We start from the raw sequence: 14,347 nt of genomic DNA, 5'->3' as shown, positions 1-14,347 counted from the left end.
TGGCCTTTAATCCCAGAACTCAGAAGGCAAAGACAGGTGAATCTCTGAGTTCAAGGCTAGCTGGTCTAGAGAGTAAGTTCCAGGACAGCCAGGGCTATACAAAGAAACTCAGTCTTGAAAAAAATCAAAGAGGAAAAAAAATAAACCCATATTTGTATTATGTGTGTGTGTGTAGATCTGAGTCTGATGGATTCAGGTGCCCTTGGAGGCCAGAGGCAGCTGGAGTTACAGGTGGTTGTGAGCTGCCTGTGGGTGACGGGAAGTGAACTGGGGTCCTCTGCAAGAGCAGCGTACGCACCAAATGGAAGAGCTGTCTCTCTAGCCCCTTAAAACATTTCTAATTTTTATTTGCAATGTAGAGAGAAACCAGACATAAACATCTGAAATGACAAGAGAATCAGGCATGGTGGTTCACCATTTTAATCTCTGTACTCATAGGTAGAGAGAGACATGTAGGTCTCTGAGTGAGAGACCAGCCTGGTCTGCTTAGAGAGACCCTGTCTTGAGAAGGACACCTAGAGATAGATAGCACATGAGCCTCCTAGCCACTAGCAAGTCTGATAGTAATGGTGAAAGCCCATCTCAAAGAAAAACAGCCCTTTTATTTACTTGGTATACAGATAATCAGTCCTTTCATTCAGATAGCTAACACTAACGTTTTTACACCTTTCTACTTAGAAATACATAAATACTTTGGGGCAGACATGGGATAATTATCATTTGAGACCATACTTCACATTTATTACATTGAGCATATAAATGGAATGGTTCACGATGTGGTTTAAGACTTTTGTTTTATTTTTGACTAGTCTCAAATCAGTTAAGGAAGAACTTGAGCTTCCGAAACCTCTTTCTTCCGCCTACGGAGTGCTGGCACTATAGGTATACGCTGTTGACCCTAGTTATGAGATGCTGGAGGTTGAGCCCAGGACTTCCTCTGTGTTAGGAACTCTGCCAGCTAAACTATCTCCAGCCAGAAATACTTTTATTTTGAAATTATTTTGTGTGATTTTCCCCCCTAGGATAAAAGAAAACAAGCCCATAGGGTATCGATGCTTTCTTTACTCACTGCGTTTGAACAGAGGAGGGTTGGACTCGGTTAGTTGAAGGCAGTGTGATCAGTAATGGAAGAGGCGTGTTCTCTCAGTAACTGCTTTATAATTTATATTTGAGGATATCATATAACCGACAGCATTCTGTTTGAATTCTTAGCACTTGAGAGGCAGAGCCAGGAGGTCATCCTGGATATTATACAGAGAGTTCAAGGTCAACCTGGGCTGCCTCCATAAGACGACTCAAAGGACAGAGAAGGGAAATTTTTAAATGTCTTTCTGGAAGAAATTTCATTAAGAGTTGAGACTTAGCTTAATGTGGTATCACATGCCTGTAATCTGAGCCCTTGAGGAGGCCAAGGCCAGCCTGGGCTACAGAACAAAACCAAATATATTTCCTACTTTATAAAAATTCAGAAAATATAGTGTTAGCTTTACCTTTAAAGTGTATGCTGTAATGCACACATGAAGTTGTGATGAAGGTTGTAGCCCCCTGTATATGAGCTACTCTGAGTACATAACGATTTTAGGTTGATCGTGGTTGTTGTGATTTATTTGCTATTTTCTTCATCTCGTGTGTGTGTGTGTGTGTGTGTGTGTGTGTGTGTGTGTGTGTGTGTGTGTGTTGTGGGTGGGGTGTGTATGTCACAATATGCACTTGGAGGTAAGAGGACAAGTTGGTAGAAATCAGTTTTCTCTGTCTACAATGTGGGTTCCAGGATCAAACTCAGGTTAAACTTGGCAGCAAGCACCCATACCTGTTGAGCCATCTTGCTGGCCCTTTGTTTGATTTTTGAGACAAGGACTCCCACTATACTCCAGGTTGGCCTGGAATTTATTGCTATGTAGCCTAGTCTGGCATCTAACTTGGTGGTGATCCTCCAGCCTCAGTCTCTCACATGCTGAGCATACAGGCATGCACCGCCTTATGAATTTGTTTGTTTGTTTTTTTGACTCCCCCAGCCTAACGACTTTAATCTTTAAACAATTTCTGGGAAACTAGGTTCAATGACAGCTAATTCCTAACATACTCTGACATAGTGAATTTTAAGGAGAGGCAGTTGGTATTGTGTGAAGGCAATTGGTGACAATAAAACGTGGCTTTACCCTGACAAAGTTGCACCTTCACTGTCTGGGAGCAGCTTCCTGTGTCAAAGGTCAATGGCTGTACAATTGGGAGATTTCGGAAAACAACTGGCATTTAATGAGTTTTTAACCATCTTTTCGAGCTTGTTTGGAAATAAGGAATTAGACAGGACATTGGGTGCTGGGGAAAGTCACAATGATTGCAGTTGTCTGCGAAGCTCCTCTCACTGCCATCTATTGCAGGAGGAGTTTACACAGAACCCTTTTAAAATGTCAGTTGGTTCCTTTAATTTTAGCTTGTATTAAATTGATTACAACACCTAAATTAATAAAAATCAAAATGCAAGGTATTAAATTAATCTTTTTATTAATAACTTGTTTGTGTTGTACAGTTCCTGAAGAATTCATGTACAATCCTTTAACCAGAGTTTATGGTGAACCTCACAAAAGACCTGAAGTCCAGAATGCTACTATTGAGTTTATGGCTCCTTCAGAGTACATGGTAAGTAAGCTCTCTTTTTCTTTCTTTCTGGAGCAGGGTGTGGTGTTGTCTTGTTTGTTGTTTGTTTGTTTTTAATGTACTATGTAGGTGTGGTTGGTCTGGTATTTGCTGGTTAACTGAGGTTAGCTTCAAAGTTCTTATAATTCTGCTTTAGACTTCCAAATAATGTGATTATGGTTGTAATCTATACCCACAGCCATTATACTGAATTTTAAGTAAAATAATATGATAACTTAACAAAGTTCTCTTTTTTAGCTGAGAATGTATTTGATCAAGTAGACGTGCTTGCTGAACAAGCCTGATGACCTGGTCCTGGGAGTTTTATTTTCACTTCCATACATGGGCCATGATGTGCATGTACCCACACATACACACATCATATGCATGTGTCATACACATACACACATGTATGTATGTGTGTAAAGTGTGTGTGAAGTTCTACTGCAATATCTTGTCTATATCAAGAAATTTGCAACATAATTTTGGGATCATATTTATATCTCCGTTAAATCAAATTCTGTGCTTTATAAATAATGCTATGTAATCTCAGCATTCAGGAGGTAGAGGCAGGAGGATTAGTTCAAGCCTGAATTACTCTGGAGTTAGGCCTGTGTGAGCTATATAAAATTGTCTTCAAAAACAAACAAATTGGTTTAGGGATTAAGAGCTTTGGGGTTGGAAGAATGACTCAGTAGTTAAAGAGCACTGGTTACTCTTCCAGAGGACCCAGGTTCAATTCCCAGCAACCACATGGAGCTCACAACTCCCTGTAGCTCCATTTCCTGGGGATCTGACACCCTTACACATGCAGGCAAAACACCAATGCACATAAAATAAAAATAAAGAAGTCATTAACAAAGTGGGGTAGGGCGAAGAGCTCTTACTGCTCTTGCAGAGGACCTAAATTCAGTTCCCTGCACTCATGTGGCAGCTCACAATGTCCTGTAACTGTGGTTTCCAGGGATCAGAGGCCCTGTTCTGGCTTCTATGTGCACTGCATGCAAGGAGTGCATGTATGTACATGCAGATACTCACATATATACATAAACTGAAAAACAAAAAGCCCGGGTTTCTTGATTTAGATACTCTCTCACTGAGCCTTGAGTGGTGTATCTAAGCAAAAAGGAATGTGAAAATGATGCTAACAGGGAACACCAGCTCGACTTGTCTAATGAGCATATTTCTTTCTTCTGTGCGCGTAATGAGCATATTTCTTTCTTCTGTGCGCGTGCGTGCATGTAAGCCAAAGATCAGCGGCCTGTGTCAGGCTTCAGGTGCTGTCCATCATATTTCTGCTTTTGTTTGAAGAGGTTCTCACTATATAGCTCTGACCTGTCCTGGAACACTTGGGGCCAGACTGGCCTTGAACTCATAGAGATCACCTGCCTCTGCCTCCTGAGAGAAGCTGGATTTAAGGCGTGTATCACTAAGCCAATCACCCTGTTTTTTTGAAAAGGCTCTTTCATTGATGAGGGATCCTCCCCCAGGGATCCTCCTGTCTCTGCTTCCTCAGCCCTGGTTACAAACGCATTCCTCCAACCTAGAGTATTCACATGGGTTCTGGGGATTAAACTTGGATCCTCATGCTTCTGTGGCAGCACTTCAAGTGAGCTGTCTCCCTGTTTAGGGATATATATTATATAGTAATTTTTTTCAACATATACGTGAGACTTAGTCTATTTTACTATGTAATCTGTGAGGAGTCAGTCTTATTTTTTTGGTTGTGAGCCTAGCCTTTAATGGCTGAGCCATCTCTCCAGCCCGTCAGTCTTATTTTTTTAACTGAATCACTGAAGTTTTTGGTAGCAGTTCTCTTCCAAGATAAAGCGAAACAGCCCAAGCATGTGCTGGGTGTGGTGCTACACAACTTTAATCCCAGCATTTAAGAGGCAAGGACAAGTAGATCTCTGAGCTCAAAGCCAGCCTGTTCTACATAGGAACTTCTAGGACATCCAGGGCTACATAGAAACCCTGTCTTGAAAAACATTAAAGAAGAAGAGGAGGAAGAAGAAGAGAAAAAGAAGAAATATGCTCAATAGACAAATCAAGTAAACCTAAGTGTATAGGTTATCAAATAATTATGAAGTAAAGCAGTTGTCTTAGTACTGTGTGGATCAAGGCCATAATATTAGTTGCTACAGAGATGGCTCCGGTTGAAAGGCTCTGGTAGATTTCCAGAGGACCCAAATTTGATTCTCAACACCCACGTGAGAGCTGACGGCCATCTTGTAACTCCAGTTCTAGGGGCTCCAGCATCCCTCCAGGTTGTGTACACGGTGCACATATATGCAGGCAAAATACCCTGCACATTAAGAGCGTTGCCAGCACTGCCGGAAGCCCTGTGAGGGCGTGTGCTCTTTCCTGCCTGGAGAAGTCTCTTCTGAGCTGTGCCAGACACGCTTCTCTTCCTTTAAATTTGAAACAGTATCTTCAACTGAGCAGTTAGTTTTTTCACAGGTCTTTAAGTATGTTCTAAAGGACTGCTTACACAGGCTAGCCTGTGGTAAACGTGAAGTGCATTTGTACTCAGGGAAGTAGTCCCATCTGCTTAGCCCTTTAGTAATATTCATTTGGTAGTTTTCTTGTATGTGACCCCATAGTGTAAATATCAATTTAATACTCTTGGATATATTTAATTGAACTCTTTTTTTCCCCTCTAGTTACGACCACCACAACCTCCAGTGTACCTCTTTGTATTTGACGTATCTCACAACGCAATAGAAACTGGATACTTGAATTCAGTTTGCCAGAGTTTGTTAGACAATCTGGATCTGTAAGTGTCTTACTCGGTTAATTTGACTGTTCAAAATGAACAGTTGGTTTTGGAGGTTTGTTTTGTTTGTTTTGTTTTTATTTTGACACAGGGTTTCTCCATGTGGCCCTGGGTGTCCGAGAACTCACTCTGTAGACCAGGTTGGCCTCAAACTCAGAGAGCACCTGCCTCTGTCTCCCGAGTGATGGTATTAAAGGCTGTGACACCCAGTGGTTTGGTTTGGTTGTTTTCTTTTTTTTAAGGACATAATTATGTTCTGAAGGACCAGGTAATGGGTTAGTTTAGGCCTGTGTAAGTGTGAAGAGGACTGTGAGGAGCTCACAGTGCCATCACCGTCAACACTCTGCTGGTCTGCTTCATGTAATCCTCTTTCCCACCCCTTTCCATTTGACTCTTTCCTTCCTTTCTTTCTTTTCTTTTCTTTTCTTTTTTTTTTTTTATTTGCTTTTTTCTTTGCTTTTCTTTTTATTCGAAACAGGGTTTCTCTGTGTAACAGACCAGGCTGGCCTTGAACTCACAGAGATCCGCTGGTCTCTGCCTCCCTACTAGTGAGACTAAAAGTGTGCACCATCACACCTATCACCACTTGACTCTTTTCAAGCAAATCTCGACCATCATATCATTTTGCCTTTAAAGTGTAAGATACTACTCTGCAGTCAAGGCAGGCCTCAGTCAGTCTGGTCTTACACTTTTAGCAATCTTCCTGCCTCAGATTCCAGAGTGCTGGGATTATGGACATGAGCTCTGTTCATTATTTTTTTTTTTCCTACTTGTCTCAACCAATAGCATCATAGGCTCACTAGAGTAGAAATTCAAATAGTTTATATGTACTCCATTTGGTTGTCATGGTTCTGTCTCTTAAAAGATCTATGTTTTAAATGTTATAGACGGGTTGGGGATTTAGCTCAGCGGTAGAGTGCTTGCCTAGCAAGCACAAGGCCCTGGGTTTGGTCCCCAGCTCCGAGAAAAAGGAAAAAAAAATGTTATAGACACAGGATATAACGTATAAAATAACTGTGACCTTCAGTATAAGAAGTAATAGGCTAGGCGTTGGGGATTTAGCTCAGCGGTAGAGCACTTGCCTAGCAAGCACAAGGCCCTGGGTTTGGTCCCCAGCTCCGAGAAAAAAAAAGAAAAGAAAAGAAGTAATAGGCTAGATTTCCCACAAACTGAGGAACTCCCTCACATTGGCCAAGTGCGTTCTGGCTCCTCTGAGTTTGTATCTCACAACCTAAGCCGTACATGGGAACCAAGCACGAATAAGGCTGGAAGCCAGTTCCTTTCCTGCTAAGAAATTTGTCCTGTACGTTGGGTCCTTTAAAGACACTTTTCTTCCTCTTTGTTCTTTTTTTTTTTTAATTTATTCATTTATTATATATAAGTTCACTGTAGCTGTCTTCAGATACACCAGATTCCATTACAGATGGTTGTGAGCCACCATGTGGTTGCTGGGATTTGAACTCATGACCTCTGGAAGAGCAGTCGGGTGCTCTTAACCCCTGAGCCATCTCTCCAGCCCTTCCTCTTTGTTCTTAAAGGCACTAAATAATAAAAAAGGTTTATGTAGGGAAGGGGAGGGGGAAAATATTAAAAAAAAAAAAGGTTTATGTAATTGTTTCAAATACATGTAGCTAAGTTTACATTGCATTTTAATTTTCTTTTTCTAAAATGTGTGTGGTTTTTAATGCATGTATGAGGGTTTTGCCTGCGTGTGTGTGTGTGTGTGTGTGTGTGTGTGTGTGTGTCACATATGTACCTGGTGTGTGTGTGTGTGTGTGTGTGTCACATATGTACCTGGTGTGTGTGTATGCGTGTGTGTGTGTGTGTGTGTGTGTGTGTCACATATGTACCTGGTGTGTGTGTGCGCATCACATATGTGCCTGGTGCCAGAGGAGGTCAGAAGAGAACATTACAGACAGTTGTAAGCTGTCGTGTGGGTGCTGGGAATTGAACTGGGTCCTTTGCAAGAGTAGCCATGCTCTTAACCACTGAGCTATCTCTCCAGCCCACACTGCAGTTTAAAATGCTGTATCATAATTTTTTGAAGCATTTTTTTTTCCTGTGATGTTGGAGACTGAGCCCAGAGCCTTATCCCAAGGTCTCTACCACTGATCCAAATTCCAAGCCCCAGAGTTCTTTATAAAATAACTTGAATTTGGGCCCAGTTTTGTATATATTTTCCAGGTTTTTTAAAAACTCAAATATACCAAAAGATTATTTACACCTTCATTGTAGAAGCAGCTGGCTTTAAACGGCTGCAGTTTTGTGGCTTTTGTTGGTTATTTGCTCTTTCCCCTGAGGAGGTTGGTTTCTCACCGGGTAAACCTTGGTTGCTGTAAACACCTGTGTGTGCTGGGCCTCTCTACTATTACAGGGCGTGCTTACATGTGACACGTGGGGGGGGGAGCAAGAATGAACGTGTGTGTGTGTGTGTGTGTGTGTGTGTGTGTGTGTGTGTGTGCGTGCCACTCTACTATTACAGGGCGTGCTTACATGTGACACTTAGCGGGGGGGGGCGAGAATGAACGTGTGTGCGTGTGTGTGTGTGTGCATGTGTGCGTGTGTGTGCTGGGCCACTCTACTATTACAGCGCATGCTTACATGTGACACTTGGGGGGGGCGAGAATGAACCTGCGTGTGTGTGTGTGTGTGTGTGTGTGTGTGTGTGTGAACAATGATTAAAACTTTTCTGTGAATTTGTTTCTAGGCTTCCTGGCAACACTAGGACGAAGATCGGTTTCATAACGTTTGATAGCACTATCCATTTCTACAGCCTTCAGGAAGGTCTCTCCCAGCCTCAGATGCTAATAGTTTCAGATATTGACGGTATGTGTTATACTCTAAACTCACTGAACTGTCTGGAGAGTTTTCCCTTTCAGAAGTGTTTGGTGTGTCAGTAATGTGTGATATGACTAGTATAATAAAGAGAAATGTTATATGTGATATGACTCTAGTATAAACCCACTGAATAATAGCCCAGGATAGCCTTAAAGTTGTGTGTACCACAGGGCCAGGCTGAAGGGAAGTCCTGAGTAGAAAGTTACTAGACTGATAGAGTTAATGGAGTCTTTACGTCCAGTCTCATTTTATCAGAGACCAGAAGGGTTATGGAGGAGAAATGATTGCTGAGCAAGGAAACAAAGCCAGCTTGCTGTTAGAGCCTGTGGGAGATGTAGCAGTGTCTCTCCTTTCCTACCTCAGGGCTGTGGGTGTCGCTGTGTGGGAGAGCTCCTGCCTGTGCCACATAGGCAGCAAAGGAAGTTGATCACTGTCATGGGATGCTGAAGCTCGAAATCAGACTCAGGGCCATTCTGTGAGAGGAAATGACTAGAAACGAGTGAGCTTGTGCTGTTTGGAGAAAATTAGGCAAACCAAATATGGCAGCACGTGCTTGTGATCCCAGCACTGGGAGGGAGACTGGAAACTCAGACAGCCTAAGGCCAACCTCAGCTACACTGAGTGCTAGGGCAGCCTGAGGTAAATAACGCCTGTCTCAAAAAAAAAAAAAAAAAAAAAACAGAAAGAAGTAAATTTAAGGGTTAAAAATATACCAGACAATGGTGGTGAGCACCTGTAATTCCAGCAGCAGGGATACAGGCAGGAGGGTCTCTGACTTCCCACAAGTATCATCCAAAACACAGCAGTTAGAGGGAAAAGCAAAAACACATAATTGGTTTTTATCAATATTAAAAGCGTTTACTGGGCTGGCAAGCTGACTCACTAGGTAGAGATGCTTGCTGTGCAAGCCTCATGACCTGGGCTTGACACCTGCAACTGTGTAAGTAGATGGGGAAAACAGACTCCGTGACCTCTCTTCTGAACTCCAAATGCATGGCGCGCCTCTCCCCATGTTGCACACAGACAAACATTTGAATAACCTTTGCTGAGAAGCTAAAGCGGCTCAGTGCTCAGTAGTGAGTGTTCATCAAACATTCATGGATCCTCAACACCACATAAAACTACGTATGGTAAACATAAGAGTTAAAAGTATGCTGGTCGGGGCTGGGGATTTAGCTCAGTGGTAGAGCGCTTGCCTAGGAAGCGCAAGGCCCTGGGTTCGGTCCCCAGCTCCGAAAAGAAAAAAAAAAAAAGAAAAAAAAAAAGTGTGCTGGTCAGTGATGGCACCTGTAACCCCAGCACGTGACTCGAGGGTCATTGACTTCAAGGCCAGCCCAGCTGACTCTACACAGCTAGGTCCAGGCCAGCAGGACCTACAGCGTAAAGCCCTAACTTTTATTTTTTTGTTTTTTTTATTTTTTATTTTAAAAAGACAGAAGGATTCAATCAAGTTCATCCTCAGCTACATAGAGAGTTCAGAGACAGCCTGGAATAGGTGATACCCTGTCTCAGAAACAAAAATAAACTTTCGATGAGTATGGTAGTGTATACCTGTTATACAAGCCTTTGGGAGGTATCGCAGAAATTCGAAGCCAGCCTGAAGTACATAGTAAGGCCCCGTATTAAAAGGCTTTGTGGCTGGGATGTCACTAAGTAGTAGAATGCTTCCGTCACATGTGCAGGGCCCTGGATTTAGTCCCTAGAACTGCAAAAGAAAAACAAACCAGTTTGTCAGGGAACACTCATATAGGGAGGAAAACAACCCGTAGGGTGGGAAAAACACTTGTAATTATGTATCTGATAATGAACTTTTTTAAAGTGTACTCATTTTATTTATATGAGTACACTGTAGCAGTCTTCAGAGACACCAGAAGAGGACATCGGGTACCATTATAGATGGTTGTTCTTGTTGGGAATTGAACTCAAGACCTCTCTAAGATTGGTCAGTGCTCTTAATCTCTGAACCATCTCTCCAGCCCTTGATAGTGAGTTTTTTTAAAAATTTATTTGTTTTGTCCATGAATATGTGCCCCAGGACCAGAATAGTCTCTGGGTCCCCTGATACTGGAGTTATAGGCAGTTGTGAGTTCCTGACATGGATGCTAAGATTTGAACTAGGATCTTCTAGAAGATCAAATCTTCTTAACCTATTGGCCTGTGACTCCAACCCTAATAATGAATTTAATATGGAGAATAAATTCAAAATATATTTTTCTTAGGAATTAAACTGCTTTCCTTTGAAATCAAACTAGGACGAGAACATGTGTGCATGAAGAATTATAAGGAATTTACACATTCATTTATTCACTTATCAAAAAGTAAGGATTTTTATGAAGGTCCTAAAAATTAGTAAAACATTACTGATTTCAGACAAGATCTCATGTACCCTAGGCTGGCCTTGAGCAGGAGTTTTTGTTTTTCTTTTTTTTTTTTTTTTTTCTTTTTTTCGAAGCTGGGGACTGAACCCAGGGCCTTGTGCTTGCTAGGCAAGTGCTCTGCCACTGAGCTAAATCCCCAACCCTTTGTTTTTCTTTTAACAGGGGTTTATAGTGTATACGTGTGGTCTCAGGACTAGGGAGACAGACGCAGAAGCAGAAAGAAGATCCAGGCCAGTTTGGGCTACCTAGTAAGACCCAGTCTCAGAACAAAATGAGGGGCTAAGGAGATAGCTCTGTCAGTAAAGTGCATGCCTTGCAAGCCAATGGACCTGATTCTGCCTCCAGAAATCCACGGAAATCCAGACGTGGTGTGCTTAGAACCCCAAGCCTGAAAGGCAGAGTCAGGCAGATCCCTGGGCCTTGCTGGCGAGGCAGTCTAGCCTAATTGGTCAGCTCCAGGCTAATGAAAGATCTTGTTTCAAAGCAGTGGGAGGGTATTTCTGAAGATGTTACTCAAGGCATGCACAACATGTGGGCATTAAAAAATGAAACAAGGGGCTGGAGAGATGGCTCAGTGATTAAGAGCACTGACGGCTCTTCCAGAGGTCCTGAGTTCAAATCCCAGCAACCACATGGTGACTCACAACCACCTGTAATAAGATCTGATGCCCTCTTCTGGTGATTCTGAAGACAGCTACAGTGTACTCACATACATAAAATAAATAAATAAATCTTTAAAAAAAATGAAACAAAACACTAGCAAACAAGTAAAGAATGGCTATTCTAGGGCTGGAGAGATGACTCAGAGGTTAAGAGCACTGACTGCTCTTTCAGAGATCCTGAGTTCAAATCCCAGCAACCACATGGTGGCTCACAACCATGTATAATCAGGTCTGGTGCCCTCTTCTGGCCTGCAGGCATGCATGCAGACAGAAAGCTGTATGATGTATACATAATAAATAAATAAATGTTAAAAAAAAAAAAAAAGAATGGCTATTCTAAGAGGCTCACCTGCCATGATGGAGTGCCTTATAGTTCACGTGATCCTGTGGTACCTACCATTAGTGGGGCACTGCTAGGCAGTTTCCTTCAGGAAGCAGTATTGTCTGTATGATGAAAATATTAGTAAATTATTATTTCAGATAAAAACAAAGCATTGCTGTATGTTGTTAAGTGCCTTCAGGCTTATGCCAGGAAGTAGTAGTCTTGGAGCCCCTGAAAATGGAGTTAGAGATGGTTGTTAGCCACGTGGGTGCTGGCAACTGAACCTGTTCTGTCCTCCAGAAGAGCAGCGAGTGGTCTTAACTGCTGATCATCTCTCTAGCTCCACAGCTGTCCTTCTCATGCTAAGAATGTCTTCGGCAAGGCGCGTAGTAACCACACAGCTTTAATCCTAGTACTTGGGAGGCAGAGGCAGGTGAATCTCTGTGAGTTTTAGGTCAGACTGGTCTACTTTAAGAGTTTCAGGGCTACACAGTAAAATCCTGTCTAAAAAAGTCAAGAGAAAAGATAAATAATTAAGTGAATGCTTCTTCCCTCTTTCAGATGTTTTTATACCGATGCCAGAGAACTTACTAGTAAACTTAAATGAAAGTAAAGAGGTAAGGCGCTTTCCTACCTGCCATGCTTAATTTTAACACTCAATGCGTATTTCTGAAATGAAGTTTGGCTTTTCTTGGTGTTTTAGGCTATGTAGCACTTTCTATCTTCTCTTAGCTTACATTAATTAGATGGACAGTTCTTGAGGTCAGCCTTGTACTGCTTGTTCCTACTCTAAGGCAGCAGGTTCTCTCGTGGAGCTGATGTCGAGTCTCTTCCCTAGGGAAGAGCGCCTGGAGTGGCCTGTCCTGCAGGCCAGGCTGTGTGGGAAGAGGGAGGGTTGCTGAAAGACCACTGCTGGTCACTGCGGAAGCACATAGCCAGGCTGCTCTCAGTGCTTTGCTTTTCTGATTCACAGAGTGTCATTGGGTCAGTTCAGAAGAAACTCTTATTACCTGCCTGGAAATTGCCATGACATAATACAGTGAGAGGTGAACAGAATGTGTCTGAAGGGGGGATGTTGTCTACCCTGTACTTGCATATATGCCGTAGGGGAACACTTAACTAGCAAGTCTGTGCTCTCCACTGTTGTCAGTGGGGACTGGGCTGGAGCACAACATATTTTCCCCATTAATTCTCTCTTATCTGTACGACCTAACTTAAATAGGCAGTTGGTTCTGACTTTGTTTCTTTTTTATAGTAATACTACTAGTTGGCATCGTTACTGGATATCTTAGATTTTGCAACAGGAAAGAGTTAAACTCACTTTGGAACTTAAAAGAATAAAGAATGAAAAGGTGACAGAGAAAGCCATGTTTCATGGCATTAACATAGATAACTTTCTAAATTGTGATGGTTCTTTTGCATACATTCTGGACTTACAGTCTTGCTGGACTATTGCATGTGCAAGAACTGTAAGGCCCCAGCTTTGATGTCTTGCTTGCCAATTTATAATGTTTACTTAAAATGGCTTTCTTGTCATTGACCAACTTCATTGTTTATTGTAGTGCCCATAGATTCTCAGACCATCATCATGATTCGGTGTCCTGTCTATTGTATTAAATAATGATATATTGTGAAAAGATCTCATTTTAACATTCTTGAGTCTTCTTGCTTATTTCACAAGCTTGTCCAAGATTTACTGAAAACGTTACCGCAAATGTTTACTAAGACGCTGGAGACCCAGAGCGCCTTGGGTCCTGCACTTCAGGCTGCATTTAAGCTGATATCACCAACTGGTGGTCGAATGTCTGTCTTCCAAACACAACTCCCAACGCTTGGTGTCGGAGCCCTGAAACCACGAGAGGAACCCAACCAAAGGTCATCTGCTAAGGTTAGACCACCAGGTGTCTGGCCTGGTCTGTACTGGAACTGTCCCTTCCGCCAGAGAGCTTGTTCTCTGTTTTTTTCTTTTTCGGCTGTAGGAGAAGGGGCTGTTAGTAATGACTGAAGGCTTTCACTTCTGTATCCACACAACTGTCCTATTATTTTCTGTACCTACCTGTGACATCTGTACTTTATTATCTTCAATATTTTAGGCTGTTAGAAATTCAACTTGGCTTTGATGAGAAAGTCTGGAAGACTAAGGGAATTAATTTGTTAGGGGCAAAGTGGAACCACAGTGACCGTTGGGAGGTCATGATTTGGAGCTGGGCGGTGGTGGTACACACCTTCAATCCCAGCACTTGGAGGGTAGGCGATTGGATCTCTATGAGCTTGAGGCCAGCCTGGTCCATCGAGTGAAGTATTCTAGGACTGCTAGGTATACACAGAGAAACCCTGTTTCAAAAAACCAAAAGCAAATAAAAAAGAAAATGGACACAATTTAGTAGACTTACAGCAAGGGATTTCTTCAGAGCTCCTTTTGTGTAAGAGGATTAGGAATTTGCATTTCCTAAAAGATAAAAAAAAAAAAAGCAGGCCTACCTTATAACAGTACCCATGTCATTCCTGGCGGGATAAAGAAGTTGCACTTGCGTAACTGATTGTTTACATCCTGTTTCTCTGTAGATGAAAAGAAGGAGGGGTTGGGGATTTAGCTCAGCAGTAGAGCGCTTGCCTAAGAAGCGCAAGGCCCTGGGTTGGGTCCCCAGCTCCGAAAAAAAGAAAAGAAGGTGCTACTGCTGCCTCTTAGGGTACTGAACAGACTGAACACAGGCCGTGTAGGAATCATTAGCAT

General features: G+C 42.4%; 1 protein-coding gene across 4 annotated transcripts in view; it reads left to right on the top strand.

Annotated features, from left to right (window-relative positions):
* The window catches only part of Sec24a (SEC24 homolog A, COPII component), a 77,906-nt gene that overhangs the window by 35,196 nt on the left and 28,363 nt on the right, over nt 1-14,347 (top strand). For all 4 annotated transcript variants that reach the window (XM_087570289.1, XM_087570288.1, XM_087570287.1 and 1 more), the window contains 5 exon segments: nt 2,531-2,640; nt 5,301-5,413; nt 8,121-8,239; nt 12,175-12,230; nt 13,295-13,501. In XM_087570289.1, coding sequence (XP_087426415.1) covers nt 2,531-2,640; nt 5,301-5,413; nt 8,121-8,239; nt 12,175-12,230; nt 13,295-13,501 — 605 coding nt within the window.

This window comes from Rattus norvegicus, chromosome 10, assembly GCF_021556685.1.
Source record: "Rattus norvegicus strain SHRSP/BbbUtx chromosome 10, alternate assembly SHRSP_T2T, whole genome shotgun sequence".
NCBI classification, from domain to species: domain Eukaryota; kingdom Metazoa; phylum Chordata; class Mammalia; order Rodentia; family Muridae; genus Rattus; species Rattus norvegicus.
Note: the sequence above shows the minus strand (reverse complement) of the source record. Positions and strands in the feature narration are given on the sequence as shown.